A 27,517-nucleotide genomic window follows, 5' to 3' on the forward strand; every position below is an offset into this window, starting at 1 on the left:
CCGAGGTATTGACTCCTCCTTCAAGCCAGTGACCTTGGGCTCAAGCCAGCGACTGTGGGATCATTTTGATGATCCCACACTCCAGCCGGTGACCTTGGGGTTTCAAACCTTAGACCTCAGTGTCCCAGGTCGACACTGTCCACTGAGCCACCACTGGTCAGGCTGATCGATTCTTTTTAAACATTCTGTTTAAATTAATTGTTCCAAATTTGGTCAGTAAGAAGACCTTTAAGCTTATTTATGGGTCAGACTTGGAGCACTTTCATGCTTTTCGCTTATAGCAAGATGTTCCAGGTTTACCTTTGCTTGCCATAGACTGGTACTTGGCTATTTCTTCAAGGAAAGAGCCTACTTTCTTTTCCTGGGAAATGGCATCTGGAAATCAAGGTCTGGGTGCGTACTGGGGTGTCATTGCTTCTAGGCTCTTTCAGGGAACAGCCAGAAAATGCATTGTTTATACATCATGAGTTTCTTCAGATACTTTTATTTTAGATTTAACACATCAATTTTTCTTGCCCCACTGTGTTCCCTATGTGTATCTTCCTTCTCTGCTGGTGAGAACTTTGGTTTTTAACAACATCAATATTTATTATTTGGTTGATTCTATAAAATGTAGAATTATTTCAGGATTACTACATGAAAGCCACTACCAACAATAATTTAATAAATACTGGTAAATAAATAAAGTTATTAAGTGCAAAATGTGTGTGTGGTTGTTTTTATTCTGGGAACATATATCACTAAGGGTGTACAGAGTATTGGTTTAAAAATTATTTGAAGTTGTGGTGTTAGGGGTGATGTGGTGTGTAGAAGGTGTTATATTGAGTTGTACACTTGAAATCTGTACGGTCTGGTGAACCGTGTCAACCTAATAAGTTAAAAAAGAATTTTTAATAGGTCCCGAAGTCCCAGGTTCAATTCTCAATCAGGGCATACACAAGAGGTGACCACCTGCTTCTCCACCCCGCCCCCTCCCTCTTCTCTATCTCTTTCTCTTCCTCTCCCACAGCCATGGCTCAATTGATTCAAGCATGGGCCCCTGACACTGAGGATGGCTCTGTGGAGCTTCTGCCTCAGGTGCTAAAGATTGGGTGGATCCCAGTCAGGGTGCATGAAGGACTCTTTCTCCCCTCCTCTCACTTAAAAAATAAAATAATTAAAAATGTAAACTATCATTTAAAGTAATTTATTTTGATCCTACTGTATGCTAAATTTCCTAAACTAGCTATTTTTAAACAATGAATACAGTGAATCTTGGCAAGACACAGTAGTGAGTGGGGAGGATATCTTAGCATTCTGGAAATGAGAAATACTGGATCCCTTTGAAATACTGTGATAAGATTTTGTCTGCATTCGATGGTGTCTGACTTTTACTCTCTAGCTACAAGAGAAGCAAATTATACCATTTGTGGATGTGTGTGGTTCATTTTCCAATATAGTAGGGAAAAAATCATCTGGACATTGTTTTAAGAACAAATTGTTTCACAATGTAGGCTGCATTATGCTAATATTCTATAAGCCAACGTGTTTTGCTTCAATTTAATAACGAGCATCAAAGGAAAGGTCAGCTTAGCACATGCTTTGTGCGTGGAAATTCTCCTTTACCTCTTCTTTTTGGTGCCAGGTATGATGATGAAAAATAGTGGTTTGCATTTGATTATTTTGCAAAAGAGCAGGAATAAGATGGCATTGGTTACCTGTATCTGCTGCTTTTCATTTTGGGTGAGCAACAACTATCTGTATATGGCAATATTGTGGTTATATTTAATATGTCAACACTGGTATATTTTACTAAAATATGCCTAAAAGTTGGTATGTGAGCACTCAAGAGGACTTCCTGGAAAGATTTTCACTTATCAGTAATATATTTGTTATAGGTCAAAGTATTTGAATAATTTTTCTACAGATGTCCGGGCTTTGTAGTATTGTAAAGCTTTTAGTAGAGTAATGGCTCCCATCTCCTGAGTGATTAGCCCTTTTATTACTCCGCCCTTCTCACCGCACTCCCAACAACAAACACATGCCAGCACTGTCCAACGTGTGGGCCCACTCGCGTGGTGGTGTCACAAGAGCACAAGACCAACAAGCAGGAGCAGCGCTCTGAGTTTTCTCATTTTTTCACGGTTGTGTGACTAGGACAGATCACCATACTTGATCTTTTTGTGGGATGAGATCACAACCTAGTGACTTTTAGTCTATATATAGTGTGGCTTTAAAGCAAATTTGCATTACTTTAGTAGTTGCATCAGAGATCCACAGAGAATTCTTGCTAGAATCTTTAAAACAATAAATATGAGCTCTAGGTGATTCCGAGAAACAAAGTAGTCAAGGATAGCATTAAAATATAGATCCGAGAAAGAGATTAACAAGTATTTTTAATCCAAATTTCCACTGTTTCACTTAACGTGGCTTGGTTACTTTTGATGTTGGAGTCCGTGCCTTGCTGGAGGTAGTTCTGTGGGGCATTAGCACTCCTTTTTTGACGGGAGCGTGTGCACATTTACTGTATCTCAAGGAGCTGTTGCAGTGTCCTGCTTAGTAAAAATCAACCTGCTTCAAAGCCCATCTCATCTGTTTTCTGTCAAGTTCCACCAAAGGAAATTGGTATAGTGGAGAACTTTATATCCCTGTTCACTTTGTAGTTGTTTCTCTAAAGACAGTATTTCCTTGTTTATAGTTCTGTGCATTTGTTATCTAAATAACTTTAAATATATGTAATAAAATATTTTCCAAATGCGTTTGTTGTATATTTTGCTGACAGAGAATCTTGCACATTAATTGAAACAAAATTGCCTCAGTCCAAAGTTGGTCTTTTTTCCTGAGCTAGCAAAATGTCCCTAGGCCCAGAGTTACCTTTGGACTTTGATCATCAGCTTACTTGCAGATTAGTAGCCATGCAAAAAATGTTCTGAAGCACTTTGTGCATGTAAAATACGTTTCCTTTCCCCAGATCAATAAAACATTTTGAGAATTATGTATAATTTGCATCCAAAATGGAAGAAGCATTACGTGTGTGTTTGGAGCCGTTTGTTTAGTGTTTCTTTATTTATTTTTATTTTTTTATTTTTTTTTAAACGGAGAGATGAGAAGCATCAATCATTAGTTTTTCTTTGCGCATTGCAACACCTTAGTTGCTCATTGATTGCTTTCTCATATGTGCCTTGACTGTGGGCCTTCTGCAGACTGAGTAACCCCTTGTTTGAGCCAGAGACCTTGGGCTCAAGCTGGTGAGCTTTTTTTGCTCAAACCAGATGAGCCCTTGCTCAAGCCAGCGACCTCGGGGTCTCGAACCTGGGTCTTTTGCATCCCAGTCCGATGCTCTATCCACTGCGCCACCGCCCGGTCAGGCTGTTTAGTGTTTTACACATTTAACTTGCTCCGCTTAACAGTTTTGGACATAATGCAGCTTTTTCCTTACCTCCATTCGAAAGAAACTCCATCACTGTACATCTTCTGCTTTATATGCTGTTAGTTCCCTGTGCGTGGACTAAAGAACTTGCTCCAAGTCAGATACGCCTATATACGGAGGGACTATCTCCAGTGAACATCATTAAGTGGGTTAAATAGAATAGTTCAACAGGTTGAAAATTAAAATTCATAGATTTGAAAAATGTTAGGTATGTGAACATTTTTCAATAAAAAATAAAAATGAAGGTGCTTAAGGTTCTTAATATTGTAAAATTTTAAGCCCTGTCTGGGTAGGTCTTTGTTAGAGTGTTGTCCTGATATGCCAAGGTTGTGGGTTCCATCCCAGGTGAGGGCACACACAAGAATCAACCAATGAATGCATAAGTGGAACAACAAATCAATGTTTCTCTCTCTCTCCCAAATAATAAAAAATACACTGCTCACAAAAATTAGGGGATATCTTATAGCTTTATATTCATTTTGAAATATCCCCTAATTTTTGTGAGCAGTATATTGTAAAATCTTAGATTAAAAAAATAATTTTACTAGTTTTCAATAAACACTGGAAATAATAGCCATATTTGTTAAAATTATAAACCTTCTAGATGCCACTCAAGAGGATGTATTAAAAGGATCTTAAGGAATAGTTTTTACCTATAGTCCCAGGATCTAAAAATCCTTATATGTAGTAGGAAAAAACACTTTAAAGAATGATAAGAATGATTAGGAACGACCAGGCGGTGGCGCCTTGGATAGAGCGTTGGACTGGGATGCAGAGGACCCAGGTGTGAAACTCCGAGGTTGCTGGCTTGAGCGCAGGCTCATCTGGTTTGGGTACAGCTCACCAGCTTGAACCCAAGGTCACCAGCTTGAGCAAGGGGGTCACTCAATCTGCTGTAGCCCCACGGTCAAGGCACATATGAGAAAGTAATTAATGAACATATAAAGGTGCCACAACAAAGAATTGAAACTTCTCATCTCTCTCCCTTCTTGTCTGTTCCTTTCTGTCCCTTTCTCTGTCACAAAAAAAATAAATAAAAATAAAAAAATTAGCTTTTCTCCTTTATTACTCTACATACCCATTTTGTTACTGTAATCACCCACAGCAGTAATGTACTTTGTTCCTAGAAGGCTGGACTGACTAATCAAACTAGATTAAAAGCACATTTCCTGATGCTGGGGTAGAAGCTAGTTTTAATTTCCTCTTCCAGTTCACCTAGGGTAATAGTTCAGGGTCACGTGGGCTCCTACTGTGTCTCCAACCTTCTAGGTAAAAAAAGAGAAGGTAAGTTACCGTCTGGCTCTTCAAATGCACCAAAAACCTAAAAAGGAGAAACTTAATCATTCTTCCATTTTTCAACCAACTGGATATGGCTCTCTCAGAAACACAATCTTTTGGGAGCAGTTAAAGCACATCAATCAGAAGTATTAAAACAACAATAAAGAAAAGCACATGGTTTCAGTCTAACCAAGGGATATTTCTGTGCATGGCGTAACTGGTGTGCTGATACAAAAACAGTCTGCAATACTCTCGTGGAAAAACAAAAGGACACAGAATAGTGTTAGTATTCCTTTGTGTAGTTTCAAAGGACATGCATATATATGCTTATTATATACATAGAAATTTTTGGGAATATAGACTTAACAGTGATCACCTGGTTTTGAGGGGTGGGGGCATGTAGCTTTCCTTATATGATTTTCTGTTTTTTAACTCTTGAATATACTATCGTGTTTATTTTTATGACATTGGATTACCTGGATGGTAAGACTACTGGGTATTTTTGTTTGCTTCTTTATATTGCTCAGGGTTAAAAAAAAAACAAAACCCTAAGTGTTACTTAAAAGCACCAGGAAAAAACTGATAATTTGACTATATTAAAAATAATATAAAAAATATAAAAATAGAATATAAAACAGACAAAAGGTTGGCATCTAAAATAATACCTCCTGGCTAGCCTGTGGTGGCGCAGTGGATAAAGCAACGACCTGGAACCGGCTGAGGTCGCTGGTTCGAAACCCTGGGCTTGCCTGGTCAAGGCACCTAGGGGAGGTTCTTACTGGTCCTTCTCCCTTCTGTCTCTCAAAATGAATAAATAAAATTAAAAAATAAAACCTCCAGCCTGACCAGGTGGTGGCACAGTGGATAGAGCGTCAGACTGGGATGTAGAGGACCCAGGTTCGAAACCTGAGGTCACCAGCTTGAGCTCGGGCTCATCTGGTTTGAGCAAAGCTCACCAACTTGAGCCCAAGATCACTGGCTTGAGCAAGGGGTCATTTGGTTTGCTGTAGCCTCCCCCCTGCACCACCCCCAATTAAGGCACACATAAGGAAGCAATCAATGAACTAAGGTGCCACGACAAAGAATTGATGCTTCTCATCTCTCCCTTCCTGTCAGCCCCTTTGTCTCTGTCAAAATAAATAAATAAATAAATAAAGCTTCCTATAAATTACAAAAAGAATCCAATAGAAAAATGGGCAAAGGATGTGACCAGATACTTCCCATAAAAGGAAGTACAAATGGCGAATACAACGCAAGTCTTTAGTAACTGAGAGAAATGCAAACTACAGTCACAATGAAATACCATTTGCAAATATTTCCAACCACTTTAAAGAGCAATTTTGCAATTTCTAGTAAATTTAAAATGTGCTTATCCTAAGTAATTAATATATAGAGCACAATATACAAAAGAATGTTCCACCGGTGTTGTTAGCAATAGAGAAAGAGCTTTGGAAACAACTTTATGCCACCAACTGGAGAACAGATAAATTATGGCAGCTCATATAACTGAATATTACTGCATGGTATTAAAGTGAATGAGAGCTTCACATACAACATAGATTAAGCGCAAAATAACATAAATTAAGCATACAACGAGTGAAAAATGAAAGCTGCAGAATGAGCAATACTGAACACTAGAGGATTTATGGATATGTCCAGGCCTACCTCAGATACTGCAGCTTCTGTTTCAGACCAATGCAGTAAAGCAAGTCAAACAAATTGTTTCCAAGTGCATATAAAGGTTTTGTTTACACTATACTGTAATTTATTAAGTGCAATAGGTTTATGTTTGAAAAAATAATCTACATATCTTAATTAAAAATACTTTATTGCTAAACAATGCTAACCATCATCTGAGCCTTCAGCAAGTTGCAATCATTTTGCTGGTCTTGTACTGGTCTTGCCTAGATGTTGATGGTCACGGACTGATGGGGTGGTGAGTGCTGAAAGTTGGGGTGGCTGTGGCAATCCCATAAATAAGACAATGAAGTTGGCCACATCAATAGACTTTTTTTCATAAACTTTCTTTTTTTTAAAGTGTTATTTTTTTTTTAAGAGAGGAAGGGGCAAAGAAAGAGAAAGAAGAGAGGAACACGGATCTGTTCCTGTATGTGCCCTGACTGGGGACTGAACCGGGAACTTCTGTGCTTCAGGACAATGCTCTAACCAACCGAGCTATCCAGCAGTTCACAATTTCTGTGTAGTACTTTTTGTTTGATAGCATTTTGCCCACAGAGCTTTCAGAATTGGAGCCAGTCCTCTCAAATGCTGCTGCACTAACTAGGTTTAGGTAATATTATAATCCTTTGTGGACATTTCAACAATCTTCACGCTTCTTCACCAGCTGATTCCATCTTGAGACCACTTTCTTTGCTCATCCCTAAGGATCTCATCCTTTGCAGGCGTCCCCAAACTACAGCCCACAGGCCGCAATGCCCCTACTGCACTTCTGGAAGGGGCACCTCTTTCATTGGTGGTAAGAGGACCACTGACTGTATTTGGCAGCCCTCCAATGGTCTGAGGGACAGTGAACTGGCCCCCTGTGTAAAAAGTTTGGAGACCCCTGATAGAGATTACAAAAATTGTCCCATCTTCAGGCTGCTCCTACAATTCTAGTTCGCTTGCTATTTCCACCACATTTGCCATTACTTCCTCCACTAATGTCTTGAGGGCTGGAACCAACATTTTCCAAACTCTTACGTTGATATTTGGACCTCTTCAAACGAGTCACAAATGAGCCTAATGGCATTTAGAATGGTGAATCCTTGCTAGGTTTTCAATGTACTTTGCTCATATCCAGTACAGGACTATTGAAATATTATGAGAATTACCAGAATGTAGCACAAAGTGAGCAAACGCTGCTGGAAAGCGGCGCTGACAGACTTGCTCGACTCGGGTGCCGTAAACCTTTAATTGTAACAAACCCGTATGGAGCAGCACAATGAAGTGGAGTGCAATTAAAACGAGATATAGCAGGTCCTTGAATAACCTGGTTTTCTTCAACTTCATCTCATTGTAATATTGATGAGAAAAAAATTCACTCCCAGCGGGGGCCACAGTCTGTGTCGAGTTGGCACATTCTCCCCATGTCTGCTTGGGTTTCCTCTGGGGACTCTGGTTTCCTCCCCCATCCCAGAGATGTGCATGTGAAGTGGAGGGCGTCCTGTCCAGCGTGGGTCCCACTGTGTGCCTGAGCTGTAGGCAGTTCTGGCCACACGCAACCCTGAACTGTAGTCGCTGGGTTGGAAAATTATCTGACTTGTGTTTATTAATCTTTCTTAAATGTATGTATAGCTCATATTTAATGTCCAAGCTTATAAGTGTTTTGAGTCTTGAATTTTGGTGATGTTTTTGTGGCTAGAAATATGCCATAAGGAACTTAACTGTTGTTTTTATCATTTAGCCTTATAGGAAAATTGATTTCATTATGTTTGCTTTCGCTTAAAAGTTGGTTTCTAAGAACCTAGCAACATTAAGTGAGGACTTACTGTATGCCTGTGTAGGAAAAGCATAACAACAGGCATGAGAGTGATAAATACTGAATTCTGGGTAGAGACTGCCTCTGGAAAGGCAATGTGATAAAATGTTAAGATTTGGTAAAAGTGCTGGGAACTTGGACATTCAGTACAAAAATAACTATAATATTTATAATCTTGAAATAATTCTCAGAGCTAACAACACATACACTTGAGTACAGAAGGTAGTTTCAATGATGAATTTTAATTCTCACTTTGGGCCAGATACCACAGTAGGAACTGGGGGTACTTAAGTTTGAACAAGGCATAGTACCTGCCCTCAAGAAGATGAGCTCACAGAAGCTGACCTGATGACCTGAGCTCTGACTAACTTTGCCACTGATGGCTAAGGAAATCTGTTCTTTAGTAAATGGGCCTGAGACTCTTAAAAATTAAGCCAAAGTTACTGACAGCAGCAGACAAGGTTCATAAAATCACCATTGCCCTGCTTCCTCCATCTTTCCTTTGAAGAATAAAGATAATAGGGAAAGAACTGTGAGAATAACGTCAGCACAAAACAAGGACTTCTACACATAGGCAGAAATTACTTTTATTATGTTAAAAAATTCCTTAATGAGCTAGCAATTATTCCTGTGCAAGTCCAGAAAAGATTTACGACAGAGCAGTCTTATCCCTGATTGGAGGTATACTAATACATAAAACATTATTCACTAGAGGGAGTTACTGAACGTCTAAGGCTGTGAACTTGGAAGAATTTCTCTTTGTTTGTCTAACTGCTCCAACCAGATCACATGACTTCACTATAAGGATGGATGTATATTTTTGCTTTGGCTTTAAAACTTTACAACGGTTCGGATGCTGTAAGAGAAGGAAACAATAAACATAGGTTTGAATGGTATCTTTTCTTTTAAGACCATTATAGCAATTATTTTTCACTTCATAAACCTCCAATCATTACCAAAGAGGAAGGAAGCTTACCTCTTTCCTTCATGCAACAGTTCAAAGGCTTTGTTAATTTGGTCAAAAGAGAGATTGTAAGTCACAAATTCATCAACTTTTATCTTTTTGGACATATATTCGGACACCAACTTTGGGACGCTTTCTACACTCTTCCATCCTAAAAGAAATCGTACAATTATTCATTAATACTTTTCAACAAATCTTTACAGTATGCTTATTACTTTGTGGGTTACACAAAGACATTTATGAGAATAAATTTTTTCATTATATGGGAATGAAAAACTTCAAAATTAGCATCGAGATGAGAACTTAATGCACAATATTAGTTAAGAAAAAAGTAAATGCCTTTTTAGTATTTTTCTTTTTCTGTATTGATTTACTAAATCATTAAGTCTCAATTGAGACTTTTAGATTACCCCAGGATAGAACTCTATTATTCTTAGAATAAGCTTATATATTAGGTCCACACAGCAAAGATTTCTATAATAATGAAATCCATGGGAGAAAAATATTGATGTGATACGTGGCTATTTCTTTGGTTCTAAATTCAACAATGAATAGGGACAGTATCTTAGAATAGTAAACTGTGAAACTAAAAGCAAAGTAGGAAATCAGATGCTTCAATATTTCACTTGTATTGAAAGAAGAAATAAATCAACAAAGCAGTCTTCCTTCTTTTTAAAGCAGGGATGTTTCGGACCATATTTCAAACCTCTTTTGGGCTTTTTTCCAAATCCCTCTCTTTATATCCTCTACCAATTATTTTTTCCATAAAAATTGAGAGCTTTTTCTTTCCTTTTTTTTCCTTTTTTCGGTATTTTCCTAAGTGAGAAGTGAGGGGGCAGAGAGACGGACTCCCACATGCGCCTGACCAGGATCCACCTGGCAAGCCCACCGGAGCCATTTTAGTGCCTGACCCAAGGCCATGAAGCCATCCTCAGCACCCGGGCCAACTTGCTCCAGTGGAGCCTTGGCTGCGGGAGAGGAAGAAGGAGATAAAGAGAAAGGAATGGGGGAAGGGTGGAGAAGCAGGTGGGCACTTGTCCTGTGTGCCCTGGCTGGGAATCGAACCCGGGACATCCACACCCCTGGCCATAGCTCTACCAGAGCCAACCGGCCAGGGTCTTTTCTTTCTTTTTTAAAATTCCTATTAACTGAGACAACTACAACCCTAGACCAAAACTTCTATTCACAGCTGTGGGTCCTATTTTAGCAACACCCACGGGGCCCCAATGCTCCCGCTTATTTCCCGAACAGCACTGTGCTGAGATGAGCCTTCAGTCAGAGGTTCCTCCCAACACCCCTGGCTCGGTCATCCGGGCGCAGAGCCCTTTCAAATCCAGCTATGGATCCTAAGATATCTCTCTGAAGACATTCAAGTTCACCATGCATCCAGGGCTTCGGAAAGGGGAGTTTCGTCAGCTTGACATTTCTAAAGAAAATTCTAAAGTTTAAAGAAGGAAAACTTTGGCCAAACTCTTCTTTTTGCATACTTTCACAATGTTTCCTCTGATTTTCAAAAAAGCTGCCATAATATAAGGTAGGGGTGTTAACAGATACTTGTTCAACACAGATCATTCAAAACTCATGGTACATGAACTTTTTCCTAAGAGGTTAGTGAGAACACATTTTTACTTGTTTTAAGAACCCATCAAAACATAGACAATCCCCCAAAATCATGTACTTTTTAGGATCACACCAGGGAAAGATAATCAGTCTGGCAGCTTTCCAATTTTGCTATAAGGCTTTGTCTAATTTAACATTTTCAGTTTAAGATTTAGTATTGGTTACTGCTGAAATCAGTACTATTCAGCCAGAAGTATGTTTACATCCAGAGGTCACTATACTGTCTGGAAAAATGAGTAAAAAATGCCTATAACCTATTTAACTCCACAACATGACTCAGTATGAATGAAAATGTTTGATTACCCTGCAACCAACTTCTCATGCCTGCCCTCCCCCCCACAGGCTCATTAACAGAATATTGATTTGTTTCTCTTTTAAAGTGTGTAAAATGTGGCTTGAGCTTCAGAAGAGGGTGAGCACGTCCCCACCCTCAGAGGAGAATACTGACCAAGTGTGAAACCCTTCTATTAAAATAACATCAGGCCCTGGCCGGTTGGCTCAGTGGTATAGCGTCAGCCTGGAGTGCAGGAGACCGGGGTTCGATTCCCGGCCAGGGCACACAGGAGAAGCGCCCATCTGCTTCTCCACCCCTCTCCCTCTCCTTCCTCTCTGTCTCTCTCTTCCCCTCCCGCAGCCAAGGCTCCATTGGAGCAAAGTCTGCCCAGGCGCTGAGATGGCTCCATAGCCTCTGCCTCAGACACTAGAATGGCTCTGGTTGCAACAGAGCAATGCCCCAGGTGGGCAGAGCATCGCCCCCTGGTGGGCATGCCGGGTGGATTCGGTCGGGCACATGTGGGAGTCTGTCTGACTGCCTCCCTGTTTCCAACTTCAGAAAAATACAAAAAAAAAACAAAAAAAACCATCATATGCAACAACTCAGGATGAGAAGGTAGCCCGTAAAAAGTATTGTTAAAACAAGAAAACTGGCCTGAAATGAAAACTCAGCTAATGGAAATAAGAGAGAAAGTGTATTCCTCCCGTCTAACAAATTACCTCCAAAGGCAGTGCCTTTCCACGTGCGGCCTGTGACCAGCTGGAACGGCCGAGTGGCGATTTCTTCTCCGGAAGCAGCTACTCCAACCACCACGCTGACGCCCCAGCCTTTGTGGCAGGCCTCCAGCGCTGCTCTCTGCGGGCAGACAGGACAAATCGCAGAAGTCAGTGCGTCTGCTGGGGATATCTGCTTCCCCAGCAACTTCTTTGGGGAGAGGGTTTCACAAAGCCATCTAAAAATAAATGGCAACAAAATGCTCAAATGGAATGTTTAGTAAATTTAACTTTATTGAATGATTTTAACAGTTCTTTAAAAAATTTACTTCCTTGGCTAAAAATTAACACAATTTGAAAGAATTTAAAGCTTTTACTTGCTGTCCATTTTTAAAAGTAAATACTAGTTCAAAATTCTAAAGACTTTAATAAAAGAAGCAGGCAGAGAAGTAACTAATGAATGTCTGCTTCGTGTCAAGTAAGTGCTGCTACTGTCTGTATTTTACATGAGCAAACTGAGTGCTCGAGGTCACTGATATATTGTAGTATGTGAGGTATATTTAATTTTAAATTTCATGCTTTCTACAACTGCCATCATTCTGCCTTTTTATTTAAGTGGACTTCTCAAAGATTCAGGATACACTGGAAGGCAAAGAAACATTTTTCTTCCTCCTTCCCTGAGCCATTCTAGTATCATTTCCCACTTGTAGTTCAAATCGTTACTTTTACCTTCTTCTATTAGAATAATTCTTATCAAGGGACTTTTCCTTTCCAGAAACAAAACAATTTTAAATCTTAAGAACACTCCATTAATAAAAAGCAGTTACATGTACACACAGTGAAAGAGGGAAAGGAAGAAAGCCAAGCACACTCACCATGACCTTCACGTTACCAATGCACTCAAAGGAGTAGTCCACTCCCCCGTCAGTCATCTCAATGAGCACTTCCTGGATGGGCTTACTGAAGTCCTGGGGGTTGATACATTCAGAGGCTCCAAACTCCTTGGCCCTTGGAAATTTATCTTTATTGATATCCACACCAATGATCCGGGACGCACCAGCCACCTTACAGCCCATGATCACTGCCAATCCAACTCCTCCGAGGCCGAAGACAGCACAAGTAGAGCCAGGCTCCACCTAACAGTGAGGCAGTCTATGAGGTACTCCTTCCACAAGAGTCAAGAAAATGACTAGGTTTCCTACAGATCGGGCCAACCTCGTTATTCCAGCAAAGCTCTGTTTTATCAAGTTAGAAGGCAGAAACTAAAAGCCAGGCCAACACTTACCTTGGCAGTGTTCACAACAGCACCATAACCAGTTGAAATGCCACAACCCAGGAGGCAGACTTTATCCAAAGGTGCTAAAGGATCAATTTTAGCAACAGAGATATCAGCCACAACCGTATATTCAGAGAACGTGCTGGTTCCCATGTAATGTAAAATTGTCTTTCCTTTGCAAGTAAATCTGCTAGTGCCATCTGGCATTAAGCCTTTCCCTTGAGTGACTCTAAAGAAAATAAAAAAGGGAAAAAGACAGGGTAGAATTAGGTCTCCTAAAATCCATAATAAAAATAAATTAGTTTTAAAACTAATGTATAATAAATAGGAAAGTGAGCTAAAATTGAAAGTCCAATTTCTTTTTTTTTTCTTCTTCTTCATCTTTCCGAAGCTGGAAATGGGGAGGCAGTCAGACAGACTCCCGCATGCGCCCCACCGGGATCCACCCGGCACGCCCACCAGGGGGCGATGTTCTGCCCCTCTGGGGGGTCGCTCTGTTGCATCCAGAGCCATTCTAGCTCCTGAGGCAGAGGCCACAGAGCCATCCCCAGCGCCCGGGCCATCTTTGCTCCAATGGAGCCTTGGCTGCGGGAGGGGAAGAGAGAGACAGAGAGGAAGGAGAGGGAGAGGGGTGGAGAAGCAGATGGGCGCCTCTCCTGTGTGCCCTGGCGGGAATCGAACCCGGGACTCCTGCACACCAGGCTGATGCTCTACCGCTGAGCCAACCGGCCAGGGCCAAAGTCCAATTTCTAATGCATGCATTAATAACTTACCATCTTTCAGGAATGCTATATTAGGGAAAATTATAAGAGATTTATAATCTTATGTATCTTTTCCAACATTCAGTAACCTTCTGGATCTTATTGTACTAAAGTAATTTTGTGTGTGTGTGTGTGTGAGACAGAGAAAGATACAGAGAAAGGGACAGATAGACAGGAAGGGAGAGAGATGAGAAGCATCAATTCTTTGTTGCGGCTCCTAAGTTGTTCATTGATTGCTTTTCTCATATGTTCCTTGACTAAGGGGCTACAACAGACCAAGTGACCCCTTGCTCAAGCCAGTGACCACAGGGTCATGTCTATGATCCCTCGCTCAAGCCAGTGACCCTGTGCTCAAGCCGGATGATCCCATGCTCAAGCCGACAACCTTGGGCTTTTGAACCTGGGTTCTCTGCATCCCAATCCAACACTCTATTCACTGTGCTACTACATAGTCAGGCCTGAAATAATTTTTAACAACTTATGGATCAGATGAAATTATTTTAAAATTCCATCATAAAACTTGGTGAGCAAAGGTAACTTTAGAAAGCATATAGCAGGCCTGACCTGTGGTGGCGCAGTGGATAAAGTGTCGACCTGGAATGCTGAGGTTGCCGGTTCAAAACCCTGGGCTTGCCTGGTCAAGGCACATATGGGAGTTGATGCTTCCAGCTCCTCCCCCCTTTTCTCTCTCTGTTTCTCCCTCTCCCTCTCTCTCTCCTGTCTAAAAATGAATAAATAAAATAAAATTAAAAAAAGCATATAGCCAAATCCAGCATCTATACCAGCAGAGGTTTTATGCAATGAGCCACTTAGCAGAGGACAGCTAATGGCCAAACTGGTTGATATAGGTCTTTCAGGAGGCCATTTTCAAAAAGTGTAACAGTCCTCAAGGATTCAAGTCATTTTTTCTCCTAGTTTTCTTGCTTGTGTAGTTGGTTATAGCAGGGGGGCAGGAGAACAAACTCACAAAAGCAACCAATATGAAACACAGCAACAAAAATTATTTTTGATGATAAATCTTTAGCTTATACAATGTCTTGCTTAGGAGGAGGAGCCCTAAAGTCAGACACACTAGAGTTCAATGCCTGTGTGATCTTGGGTGTTAACTAACCTTAGTGCCTTAGTTTCCTCACTAGAAAATGCACAGGACAATTGTATCTTGCTCACAGACTTCTAAAGCAATCAAATGAGATGCTATGTAAAGCATTAGCATTTTGCCTGGTACAGAGTGATTGATAAATATTTGTTATCTTTAATAAAAATAAACACTATAATTTGATATATATCCTTAGATACAAATCCTTTGGAATAGTATCTGATTAAACAAATACACAGATGAAGAGAAATGGATTGCCTCTGGATGCATTAGTAAATAATGTCCTTTGAGAGAAAAACAAAAATATGACCAGAAACAAAGAGCAAACAGGTGATAAACTCTACCAAATAGAACTGTTGCCTGACCAGGTGGTGGCACAGCGGAGAGAGCGTCGGACTGGGACGCAGAGGACCCAGATTCAAAACCCCGAGGTTGCCGGCTTGAGCGCGGGCTCATCTGGTTTGAGCAAAGCTCACCAGCTTGGACCCAAGGTCGCTGGCTTGAGCAAGGGGTCACTCACTCTGCTGTAGCCCCCCTCCCCATCAAGGCACATATGAGAAAGCAATCAATGAACAACTAAGGAGCCACAACGAAGAATTGATGCTTCTCATCTCTCTCCCTTCCTGTCTGTCCCTATTTGTCCCTCGCTCTGTCTCTGTCACAAAAAACAACAACAAAAAAACCTGTTGTATCTTTATAAGAGCAACTTGTTTGATTAGCCCTCCTTAATGAGCAATCACTTCTTCTCAGAGGAGTTCACACACAATAGGTGATTAGGAAACTTCTTAAGCTCCGAAAGGTCTTGACCCTCTCTAAAAGGTTACAGACAGCCAAAGAAGCCCATTACCATCTCTACATTAGATGTGTTGCAAAAATTGTCACAGCTGTCTGAAATTCCCTTTGAAGACGACAATTTATTTTTGCTCTAGCTTTGCCATAATTGGATTTATGTTATAAAACAAATGGAATTTTGTTTTCCAAAAATGTAAACTGATTCTGTTAATGGTATTAGAAAACAAAGGCAAGAACAAACGAATCTCCCCTATGCTGCTCATGAGAGTGTATCCTATGACTCAGCATTCCAACCCCAGAGAAATACTGAGAGAAAGCAGTGGTACGTGGAATGGGAAATGACAGAGCAACTTAGAGTCATCTTTTAGACACTGTGAATGAAAGAAACCAGACAAAAGAGCACACAATGCATAACTCTACTGATATAAAGTTCTACAGTCAAAGAAATCATAGTAGTGGTTGGTTACCTTTAAGGGAGGCAGGTATTGACTTGGAAGGAACATGATGGACTTTGTGGGGTGCTGGAAGGGTTCTCTATTTTGATCTGGGTGATGATTCTAACCATTAGGTATGCATATACCAAAAAATTAATTCAGCTGCACACTTTTTTTTTTTTTTTTTTTTAGTGAGCAAGAGACGTGCAGACAGACTGGCACAGACAGACAGAAAGGGAGAATGGTGGGAAGCATCAACTCATAGTTGTGGCACCTTAGTTGTTCACTGATTACTTTTTCTTTTTTTTGACAGAGACAGAGAGATAGTCAGAGAGAGGGGCAGATAGGGACAGACGGACAGGAAGGGAGAGACAGACATCAATTCTCTTCGTTGCAGCTTCTTAGTTGTTCATTGACTGCATTTGCACATGTGCCTGGACGGGAGGGGGGGGGTATAGAAGACTGAGTAACCCCTTGCTCAAGCCAGCGCCTTGGGTTCAAGCCAGCAACCATGGGGTCATATCTATGATCCCACACTGAAGTTGGCAACCCTGTGCTCAAGCTGGTGAGCCTGCCTCAAGCCAGTGACCTTGGGGTTTCAAACCTGGGTTCTCAGCATTCCAGGCCAAAGCTCTATCCACTGTATACCACCTGGTCATGCGGAGCTGTACGCTTAAGATTTGTATACTTTAAGTACTTTATTACATGTCTGTTCTACTTCAATAAAAAACAAAAACAAAAAAGGAAGGAAATTCAAGAAGTATTTAAGAGCTGTTCATCTTACTGTAATAAAGTAACTACCTTTCCCAGGTTGAGAGGTTATGTTATCTCTTGTAGATGGGTTTTTTTAATGTTTATTTTATTGATTTTAGAGATAGAGAAAGGGAAAGAAAGAGACAGGAACATCAATCTGTTCCTGTATGTACCATGACTGGGGATCAAACCGGCAACCTCTGTGCTTTGGGACGGTGCTCCAACCAAACCGAACAATCCAGCCAGGGCAGTAAGTTTTTATCACTTCAATTTCATAGACAATAAAACGAACATAAAAAAGTTTTCATTAATTTCATAAGCATGTCCCTTTTACTAAACATGTTGCCAAATTTAGCTTATTGTTATGGAAAAAGAATGAATTCAAAAAATTCAGTTTTCTCTCTTAATAGCTGATGATAGTGGGCAAACTACTTAATTTCTGAGTCTTCCTCATCTATGAAAATGGGGATACTAATGATGATTGAGAGTTGCTATAAAGATAAAATAAAATAATTTATGTAGAATGCTCTGTATAAATTGCCATACACTTATCATTAAGATGACCTCTTATTTTAAGAATAAAATAAAAAGATACAAACCTAATCTTCTGGCAAAGGTTTGTTTTAGGATTTAGACAAAATTTGCATTCTCCACACTGGGGAATATAAAGTGGGATGACAGTATCACCTGGAAAACAAAGGCAAAGACATTATCCTGACTACGTAGCATCTACTTCTAATGCATCTGTCAGCTCTGCAAATTCCCATTCCTGTCAACTCATTCGGCTTTGGAAAGTTAACACTTCAAAGCTTAGAACTGTACCTACATAATGTTATTCCCACACTGCCTAACTCTGCAGAAATTATATTTCAAAATTTTTATTAAAGGAAACTTTTAAACCAGTAACTGGAGAACAAGGAGTTATGTGCCTCAACATACTGACTCACTGATGCATCTTTAAAAATTCTTGTTTAATTGGACAATACTGGCTTTGGTAATGTTTTTAACAGTTGCAGATGAACAGCAGTTTGCAAAACCAGAGGAAAAACCCATCAAATATCAATGGGAAAAAGTAGATTTATGTTGTGAGTTTGTAAAATGCAGTATTCTTGTGTTATTATTTGTGAGTATGAGAAACAGTTTATTCTTGTGTTATTTATTAATTATTGTATTATTTTCCATACGACCAACTGTAAACCTACTTTTGCCCCACCTTGTATTTGTGCTTCCTGGGTGAGGAATGAAATCAACCTTGACAACAAGCCAAAATTGTAAAATAAGTGGTTCAAATACCCTCTTACCTGCCTTTAGCTTAGTAACTCCTTCACCAACACTCTCCACAATTCCAGCACCTTCATGTCCCAAGATCACTGGAAAACTCCCTTCAGGATCAGCCCCACTCAGGGTATAGGCATCAGTGTGGCAAATTGCAGTGGCAATAATCTATCAGGATATTCAAATAAAGAGCGTTTAAGTATGTGTGCATGTAATTCAGAGTGAGGCATAGCTCTCAGGAAAGGCACTTTTACTTTAATACCATACTTCATTGTTTCTGGTATACATTTCTTTCATATTTTAACCTCTGTAAAATCAGTAATTGCTTACAAATAGATGGCATCTTAACAACTAGAACTAGCAACCTTTTTTTAGTAGCACATAAAAGTACTAGTGTATTTAGCCTGACCAGGTGATGGTGCAGTGGATAGAGGGTTTTGAACCCAGCTTTAAAACCCCAAGTTTGCTGGCTTGAACATGGACTCACTAGCTTGAGCGCAAGGTCACTGGCTGAGTGTGGGATCATAGACATGACCTCAAGGTCACTGGCTTGAAGCCCAAGGTCGCTGGCTTAGCTGGAGCCACCCAGTCAAGGCACATATGAGAAAGCAATCAATGAATATCTAACGTGACACAACTACAAGTTGATGCTTCTCATCTCTCTCCCTTCCTGTGTGTCCCTATCTTTGTCTCTCTCTCGATTAAAAAACAAACAAATAAACCCCAAAAATGTACTAGTATCAATATATTTACATGCAATGAAAAATGATACACCTATTCTCATTTTCAGTGCATATTAGCAGACAAAGTAAATAGGTGACTGTACTGGCACTGTGTCTTTAGGTATGAAGAGAAACAGCACCTGTGTGCAAAGCCATCTCACTGCTAGCCTCTTCATGACTGCTGGGAATGTGACTTCTAAAAAGCTACGGACTACTTCTGAAATATGCCAGCGTGCTTGTTCTGTGCCAAAACCCAGAGCTTTTAGTGCAGGGGTCTCCAAACTTTTTACACAGGGGGCCAGTTCACTGTCCCTCAGACCGTTGGAGGGCCGCCACATACAGTGCTCCTCTCACTGACCACCAATGAAAGAGGTGCCCCTTCCGGAAGTGCGGCGGGGGGCCGCATGCATAGTTTGGGGATGCCTGTTTTAATTTTTTATTTTTTTTGGGGGGGGGGGGATGCCTATTTTAGTGGAACCAACTTCCTTTTAGCAGCCACAAACAAATTCTACTTGAATAAGCTTTTTATCCCTCTCTTGTTTTCAAGTTATGTTATCTTTCCAAACCATCAAGAAAGAACAGAAAGGGAAATTCTTAGTGTATTTATGCTTCACTGCTTCTCTCCTACATGCTCACTTACAATGAAACTTTCTTTGCTATTTGTTAGCAGTTTCCCAGGGAAGACGGCTGAACTCAATGTGCCCATACAGAAATTCAGGACAAACATGTTCTTTTTCAGTGGCAAAAATCACAATCAGGTTAATTTCTTAACTTAATTATTATAAGATTTCAGATTCTTGGGTCAGGATTATAAAGGATCTTATAGTTATTTGGACCAGTGGTGGTGCAGTGATTAGAACGTTGACCTGGGACACTGAGATCCCAGGTTTGCAACCTCCAGGTCACCGTCTTGAGTGCAGAATCATGGACACGACTCCATGGTCACTGGCTTGAACAAGGGGTCACTGGCCGGAGACCACCTACCCCTATCAAGGCATGTATAAGAAGCAATCAATGAACAACTAAAGTGCTGCAACTATGAGCTGACACTTCTCAGCTCTCTCCCTTCCTGTCTGCCTGTCTCTTACCCTAACACATCAACAACAACAAAGTTATTTGACCCTGTGCTTCCCTGACCGGATACATGTAATTCCTGAGCCAGTAAATGTTTATATGCTGTGCGTTTGGAGGTGGGACAGGGGATGTTTACTTGAATTTATAGCACAAAGAGCTGATATTTCTAGAACACTCGTTTTATTCAAAGGTCACCACTTTAAACCATTAATTTATTCCAAAACAAATAGAGTAGAATGCTAAAAACATCCAGCTGGTTGCTTTGTGCAATATGCCTCTTTCCTGGGATAGCTTCATTTCTCTGCCACAGCAGAGGTTAAGAAGCACTGGAATAATGAATGCGTGAAGCCCCTGAACTCGGGCCCTGCTTGCAAGGGTCAGTATTTAAAGTTCTCTAATTAAGCTGACTTCACATGGTTGTTGCTCCAGTTAATCAGGAGCCTCTTCCCAAACCTTATTTGAAGTCTCATCTAACAAAACTAAAGACCATTTGTTCTTTGTTTCTAATGTGCCACCATACATTTTAAGTTTTGGAATCATTAGGAAGGGAAATATCCTACAAAGTCCCCTTAAACCTAGGCTACAGAAATAACCTGCAGTAATCCAGTGCTCCCTGGGAAGGCTGCTCCGCCCAACACCAAAGCTAAAAGGTGGAGAGGCGCTGCAAAGGTGAGAGGGGTAAAACAAGAGAAGGCTGTTGTGATTCTGTGGTTGGATGACTTTCAATACCTTGCTCTCAACCCTCTCCTTTGGGCTTTATCCTCTGCAGAACTCAGACTATTAATCTATCCAGAGATGTAACTGTAAGTCTTCTTTTCCACTGCCTTAGGTGCAACATTACCTTGATTCGAACTTCATGAGCCTTTGGCGGCGCCACCTCTACCTCCTCTATGGAGAGGGGCTTTCCAGCCTCCCAGGCAACCGCAGCCTTGCACCTGATCACCTGAGATGGGGAAAAAAGGAGCAAGTTGTTTACCCACCTGAACTACTTATTAATAATGAACTCCTTATTAATTTATATGCTGATGAATGCTAATCTTAGGAAGTATATCACAGCTGCACAAAGAAACATGTACCCTTAAGGGATATGGAGAATTGTTTTGCATGTTTTTAGATTTCATATAAGTAATATTCATTAAAATATTTAATTTAGATGACTGCATGATCAGATATAAAAGCCTCTTTTGGTTGAAAAGTTTCATTCACCGGGTATTTAGTAACCCTCTACAATGCATAAACAGGAGCAAATTAACAATCCAGGTTCAGGCCCTGGCTGGGTAGCTCAGTTGGTGAGTGTCTCCATATGCCAAGGTTGAGGGTTGGATTCCCTGTCAGGGCACATACAAGAATCAGCCAATGAGTGCATGAATAGGTGGAACAATAAAAAAAAAAATCGATATTTTTCTTTCTCCCTTCCTCTTTCTCTAAAAAATCAATCAATAAAGAATTTTTAAAAAGAAAATGAATATACAGTAGGTCCAAGAGAATCTGATTCAGTAGATCTGGCACAGGGTCCAAGGACTCTGAATGCTTTTGTGCCCTGCAAAATTCTGTTGCTCAGACTGGTGTAAGCAACACTGGTGTAGTGCAAAGCCACAAGGGAAGGAGTGTAAGAAGTTTCAGAATGGGGGCAATTAAAAGAACAACTATGTCTATCCTTTTTTTTAAGGATTGCTTTCCAATAATGTATCAACTTGCCACCTATGGCTACTGAATACTTGAAAAATGGCCAGAATGAATTAAGCTCTAAGTGTAAAATATACTTAGATTTAGAAGACTTTGCACAAAAGAAAAAAGTAAAAGTATTTCAATAATATTTTTAAAATATTGATTACATGTTGAGATAGTATTTTGATGTTTGATTAAATTTTAATCCAATTTTAGTATGGCTAATAAAAAAGTTAAAATTACCTATGTGAATCGCATTATATATATATATTTCTATAGTACAGTGTTACCTTAGAGATTCTAGTCAGTACATCCCTCCATTATCGGAGAATCAAGTGTAATGAGGAAGGTTTACATCGTGGTTATGAAACAAGTTGACAAAATAAAGATTGAAAACCACACTACCACTGGGATTTTAGGAGACAGGAAAGTCAATAATCCCAAAATGTGTGATTTAAAGGGAGAAGCACTACATGATATAGAATGCAAAAAGAGGAGCAAGAGTGTAATGTTGGTTAGTGAGTATGAGATAGCATCACTTTTAACTGAGATACAGGAGGGGGAAGAGATACAAATGTTGATAAAACACTATATACAGGGTGATTGTGAAGAGTGAATGAGAATGAATATGAAGCCCCCAATACAGTTGTTGGCACAGTGTAGCTTTGCAAAAATAGGTTAGTAGTTATTAGTAACAGTAAAACACGGAGTGGGGGGAAAGGAGAGTTGAACCACATAGAGAGATGAGTGGCTTGTGTAAACTGGTGAAGTCAGAAATTTTGTTTTTAATATTAAATGTAGATATTAAATCTGATGGTACAAAAAATTCAGACATTGCATCGGAATCCTTTTTCACCTCAATATACCATAAATATCAAAGGTCAAATTCAGAATATTAACAAGGAAGTCATGTACACTAGACATCTGAAGCAACAAAACTAGTTCATTCATAATAATAATGCTTTATCCCTGCCTCCCACTTTTGAAGAACATTTGAAAGGAGTTTAAACTCTTTCAATGACAATTCTAACCAAAACAAAGCCCCACTCTACATTGCAGGCACCTGCCCCACTTCAACATTTGAACTGTAATTTTTCACTTTCTCTGAATAAAGGCATTTGGTAATAAAGGAAACACGAGTGCCAATTTGTTAAGTCTGAAAGGCCTAGGTTATCATTTTTTTTCCAACTCCAACATTTAAGGTCATACATGTTTCTAGAAAAAATTTTAAAGTCTGCAAAGCAACTTTAGACTGATTATTCATGTTATTTGTATATTTCCAACTTTCGTTATTGTCTAATGTGCTTCAGAAACTGGAACAATCTGTTGCAAAGGGACAGACCTGGATCGGAATCCAGGCTCACAATTCTCAGTGTTATCACTAAGCATTACCAACAGTTTTTGGTTTGTAAACTAGGGACAATACCTCGCCGAAGTTTTCTGTGAGGATTAGAGGAGGATAAAAAGTTCTCGTGCCTAAACACTCAAAAATGTTACTAAAAGGGATCTAGGAGTCTTCCTAAAATACATTCCTGGAGCACAGGCTCTGTCCACAGGTTTGCCACCTGCAATCATGACCCGGGGCAAGTTACGTAATCCAGGCCAGGTTCTGCAGCTCTACGCCAAATGAGGTGCTATAAGAAAACCGAGATTACCATAGGCTAATTAATATAAGCAAGAGTTAAGTTCCTACGCTTCTCATCAACTTTATTAATGAAATGACTTTGGAAAAGAACCCGCTGTACTTATTTTTGGGCAGGCAAAGAGGGATTTCCACCAAAATACCACCGATTTCCCTGCTCCCTCGCCAACCCCACTCTTGGGTTCTCTGCACCCGGCTCCGGCTGCCCAGAAAGAAGCAGCAAAACAAGACTCCCCCCCACTGAACAGCTCCGAGGCCCCGGTTCAGCTCCCGGACCCAACGGCCCGATTTCACCCTATGCTTTCTCTCCCTGCCATCCTCGAACTTGGGCCCGCTGCTCCGCCTGCGGTACCTGCTTCGCCATGTCCTCCTCCAGCCTGCGCGCGGCGGACATCCGGGGCGGGCCGCGCAGTCGGAGATGTGGGGGGCGGGCGTGAGCCCCACGCAGGGGGCGTGGCGCAGTACGGCGTGGGTGGAGCGTGCGCCCGGCACAGGCAGGGCCTGGAGGCGGGGCTTGGGAGGGACTGGATGAGGTGGGCGGGGCCTGAGGGGTGGCGGCCTGGCGCTCTAGAGGTAGCGGGTGGTCTGGTGCCGGAGGCTGGAGGGGTGTGGGCGTGGCTGTCCTGAAACCCCGCTGCAAAGCGCCTGTGTGGGAAAAGAGTTTCCCCGTGTAACTGTAGCGGAGGAAGCGTTGATAAAGCTTACAATGGAGAGATGTGGAAAATGAGGGACCAGGAATTTCACCGGAAGCATTTGAGAAACTGGGAGGACTTTATGTGCATTACCTCTGGGGATGCAAGATGAATAACATAGGGCCCTTCAAGATACAGTGTTCCGTCAAGAGGGAGACTTTCATAAACAGAATGGTCCACCATTTTCTGGCTGCACAGTTTCTTTACCGTCTGCCGGAATCCAATGAGAACCTGCATGACCACAGTGGCGGTTACTGACCCTACATCTGGCGCACCTGGCAGGATTTGGATCAGATTGATATGAAGCTGCAGACACCCTTGAGGGGTGGGGTAGAGGATTGGGCGTTGCTCTCCAGCGTATGATTCCCCATGGCTCTCCTTTTGGGGACTGTTGGCTGACTATTTTCACAACCTCGTGAGAGGTAACCAGGAATTCTGCGCGAGAAGCTGCCGGAGGTCAAAACCTCCGGGAAGAGCTGCACATCCGAGAACTGCAGGTCTGGCTAAAGGCTGACAACCAGCAACAGCTTGAACTGGAGTGAGCACTGGAAAAAGGAGGCCGACTGGGTTCGAGAGCTGCAGAGCACTGACGGCGCCTAAAACTGGAGTGATTTACAGATTCCTATGTTGCAGTTTGCCCTGGAAGTTGAACGTTGGCAGTGGCAGTTGTTGGAGGCACAACTGTGGGTTCAGCTTCAGGCCAAGAGCCAGCAGCCACAGGATCCAAAAATGGAGCTGTGCTGGTGGAGTGGCTCTGAGTTGCTGGGAGCAGGTGTTTCCAGCTCCTCTTCTGAGGATGAGGAGGCTTGGGCTGAAGCTGCCATCTGCGCATTCAGAGCTCGGCCAGTGGTTATCCAGAAGGTAAAAACCCAGCAGCAAAGAGTACCTGCTGAGCCCCTGGTAGGATTGCTGCATTTGTGGGACATAGGGGTGGATGGCATCATGCTCTCTAGAGCAGAGGTGGAGAGGTTGGCCACCAGTGCCATGCACTTCTCCTTGGGGCAGCGTCTTCAGAGCTGCCATGACTACAGGAATGAGGGGGGAGGCCTGGACCTAGTTGCCTGTGATGGATCTTTACCTTGGTGATTTGTACAGACAGCTGGGCTGTCTATCGTGAACTGACTCTTGGACTGTGGCCAGAGGGGGACACCAGCTCCCTTGTTGGATGGACATACTGCTTTTGGACAGTATGAGAGACCCTGATGGGGTAAGGCCCAGCTCTGGTGGAGGCCCTCTGCCGGGGTCCAGCCCCGGGGGGGATCCAGGGGTCCCACAGGAGGAGACGGCGTCGGCGAAAATGGAGTGAGAGAGCCGAATTCTTTTCTTTCTCTTTATTCTCTAGTTAGCATTTACTGCCAGGCATCTCTGCCAAATGCTAGTACAGCTCCTTTTTTATACACACACACCAAGTTACAATTACATGGTGTTAATCATTGCTTCTGTTTCACTATGTTTACATGTTTCCAGATAACAGTTAATTTATATCTATAAACTACAAATCAGGTGGCAATTCACTCAAAGTACAACTAAAAAATAACTTGATTAGCGATAACAACATCGGTAAAAGCTTTTAAAGGATTAGTACTAACTAATAACTCAACTTTACTGTTGTTGTGAGTCAAGGGGCAGAGAGAGATTAACAGACAAAATCATTAGGGATTAGCAAAGGACCACCGCTTGCTCAGGCAAATGGTCTTGAGTTTATGCAGTGTCCTAACTTTTCTCACAAGATAACAAAAGGCTTGCCCATTAAGAAATTGACATAACATTAAGAGTAACTTTTACTTAAAGATATATAGAGTGCACTTGCAAGATAGTTTAGTAGCAACATAATTTCAGAAGACATTAATTGCTATTGCTTCTATGGATGCCCCCCCATTCTTCTCATTATCTGAAGAAAAAATCTTGGAAAGTACATAAACCTCATGAGAGTGTCTCACTGAGAAAGCCCAGCAACTGCCTTCAGTCATAAAACAATTCTCTTAGCAAAACATTCTTTTCTTGCCGTCTGCGTTCCCATCCCAGGCCACGCAACGGGCCATTCCATTACTCCTTTCCTAAGATTCTATTGTCTAGTCAAATTTTATTTATTTACTATATTCACACACTAGTTAAGTTCTAACTATATTCTTCTCAGAGTGTTCCACCATCTGCAGGTCAGGTAAGCAAGAAGAAAGGAAAGTTTCTCTACTCTATCACATGAAAAGGCTAGGGAGGAAAAATGATGAATTAAGTGAAGGCCGAAAGGTGCTCTGTGCACAGCCACTGCCTCCTACCCATTCACAAGTCACAATCTATTCTTTCTAACATGATTAATAAGAAGAAATTCTCCTACAAACTTAACCCTTTACGAGGGATATCATAGCCAGCCTCTTATGTTTATGAGCCCAGTTCAAGGGGCTTACAGGCTTTTCTGTGGAACTCACACTCTCTGTCTCATTTCCAAAGAAATTACTACAAATCTACAGGGAAAGCACGGTACTATTATCCCTGTGCCATAAATAATAGCACACACCCAGAAAAGGGAGGATATAAGGCCAGATTAATTCAAAAAGTCAAAGGGGGAAGTATCATTGTGCCTTTCCTTTGCGGTGACTTTGTCAATCTGCAGCCATTGGTCTTCACTGCAGTGAATTTGTCAACCAGCAGATGTCGGTCTTCTCTGCTGTGACTTTGTCAATCAGCAGTTTTTGATCTTCTTCTGCTGTGACCTTGTCAGCCAGCAGTTGTGGGTCTTCTCCTGCTGTGACCTTGTCAGCCAGCAGTTGTGGGTCTTCTCCTGCTGTGACCTTGTCAGCCAGCAGTTGTTGATCGGCTCCCGACAGCCCTCCTGCACCAAAATGCACTAAGGACAAGTTAAGGTTTTCATGGACCCTGCCTGTGGCCCTCCCACCTACCGTGGAGTGGGGGGAGGGCTAGAGATGGGCCACTGGTTAGCGCCTTGGGCAGAGTGCTCAAGGAGACATTGTAAAGGGCACTGTTGGTTAAATAAGTTTGTAAATTGATATATAGTTTGCATTGTGTGTGTGTGTGGGGGGGGGGACAGGCTGTAAGCAGGCCGGGTCATTATAGCCTGAGGCTTAGTTTTAAGACTAGGCTTTTTCCCACACCCTTGACTGTTGCATGATGTGGGTGGTACACTCTTATGAGGAACCCCATCATGCCTCAGATAAATAACTTGGTATCAGAGACTTCCTTGTTTGTATATTGGATTAAAGGTTTTGATTTCTATACTATAAAGTGGGGCAGACCGGGAGCTTGCTCTCCCTCTGTTCCTGCTATCACCATTGCAGGGGTCTCTCTGATCCCTTACCCTTCATGGGAAAAGCAGGTTTTCTGCTTTTCCCTTGTCTTCTCTTGTGGCTTGCCTGTCTTAGTGACACACCAATAAACAGAATGGCCCACCATCCTCCGACTCCGCCATTTCTTTACCGTCTGCCCTAATCCAATGGGAACCTGCATGTGAATGGCAGCTCCTGGCCCTACAATTGGTGTAGTCTGTGACAGGATTCGATACAGATGAGTATGGAGCCACCACCACCTTTGAGCAGTGGAGTAGAGCACTGGCTGCTGTTATGGTTCCCAATGGCTCTTTT

At 41.5% G+C, this 27,517-nt stretch overlaps 1 protein-coding gene across 1 annotated transcript; it reads right to left on the minus strand.

Annotated features, from left to right (window-relative positions):
• Positions 1-8,711: 8,711 nt before the first annotated feature.
• Positions 8,712-23,677, minus strand: ADH5 (alcohol dehydrogenase 5 (class III), chi polypeptide). The gene is made up of 9 exons (XM_066385152.1): positions 23,582-23,677; positions 20,761-20,862; positions 18,150-18,291; positions 17,448-17,535; positions 13,022-13,241; positions 12,612-12,872; positions 11,743-11,878; positions 9,142-9,280; positions 8,712-9,021 (listed from the first exon to the last, which is right to left on the minus strand). Exons 1-9 carry the CDS (start codon positions 23,621-23,623, stop codon positions 8,997-8,999), a joined length of 1,155 nt encoding a protein of 384 aa, XP_066241249.1. The 5' UTR covers positions 23,624-23,677; the 3' UTR covers positions 8,712-8,996.
• Positions 23,678-27,517: the final 3,840 nt, after the last annotated feature.

Source organism: Saccopteryx leptura, chromosome 5 (assembly GCF_036850995.1).
Source record: "Saccopteryx leptura isolate mSacLep1 chromosome 5, mSacLep1_pri_phased_curated, whole genome shotgun sequence".
Lineage (NCBI taxonomy): Eukaryota > Metazoa > Chordata > Mammalia > Chiroptera > Emballonuridae > Saccopteryx > Saccopteryx leptura.

Coding starts and splice junctions, on each gene's coding strand:
- ADH5 (XM_066385152.1), bottom strand. CDS start 23,623: ATGTCCGCCGCGCGCAGGCTGGAGGAGGACATGGCGAAGCAG. Junction 12,873..13,021: donor CTGTTGTGAACACTGCCAAG/GTAAGTGTTGGC, acceptor CCTCACTGTTAG/GTGGAGCCTGGCTCTACTTG. Junction 11,879..12,611: donor TTGGTAACGTGAAGGTCATG/GTGAGTGTGCTT, acceptor GTCTGCCCGCAG/AGAGCAGCGCTGGAGGCCTG.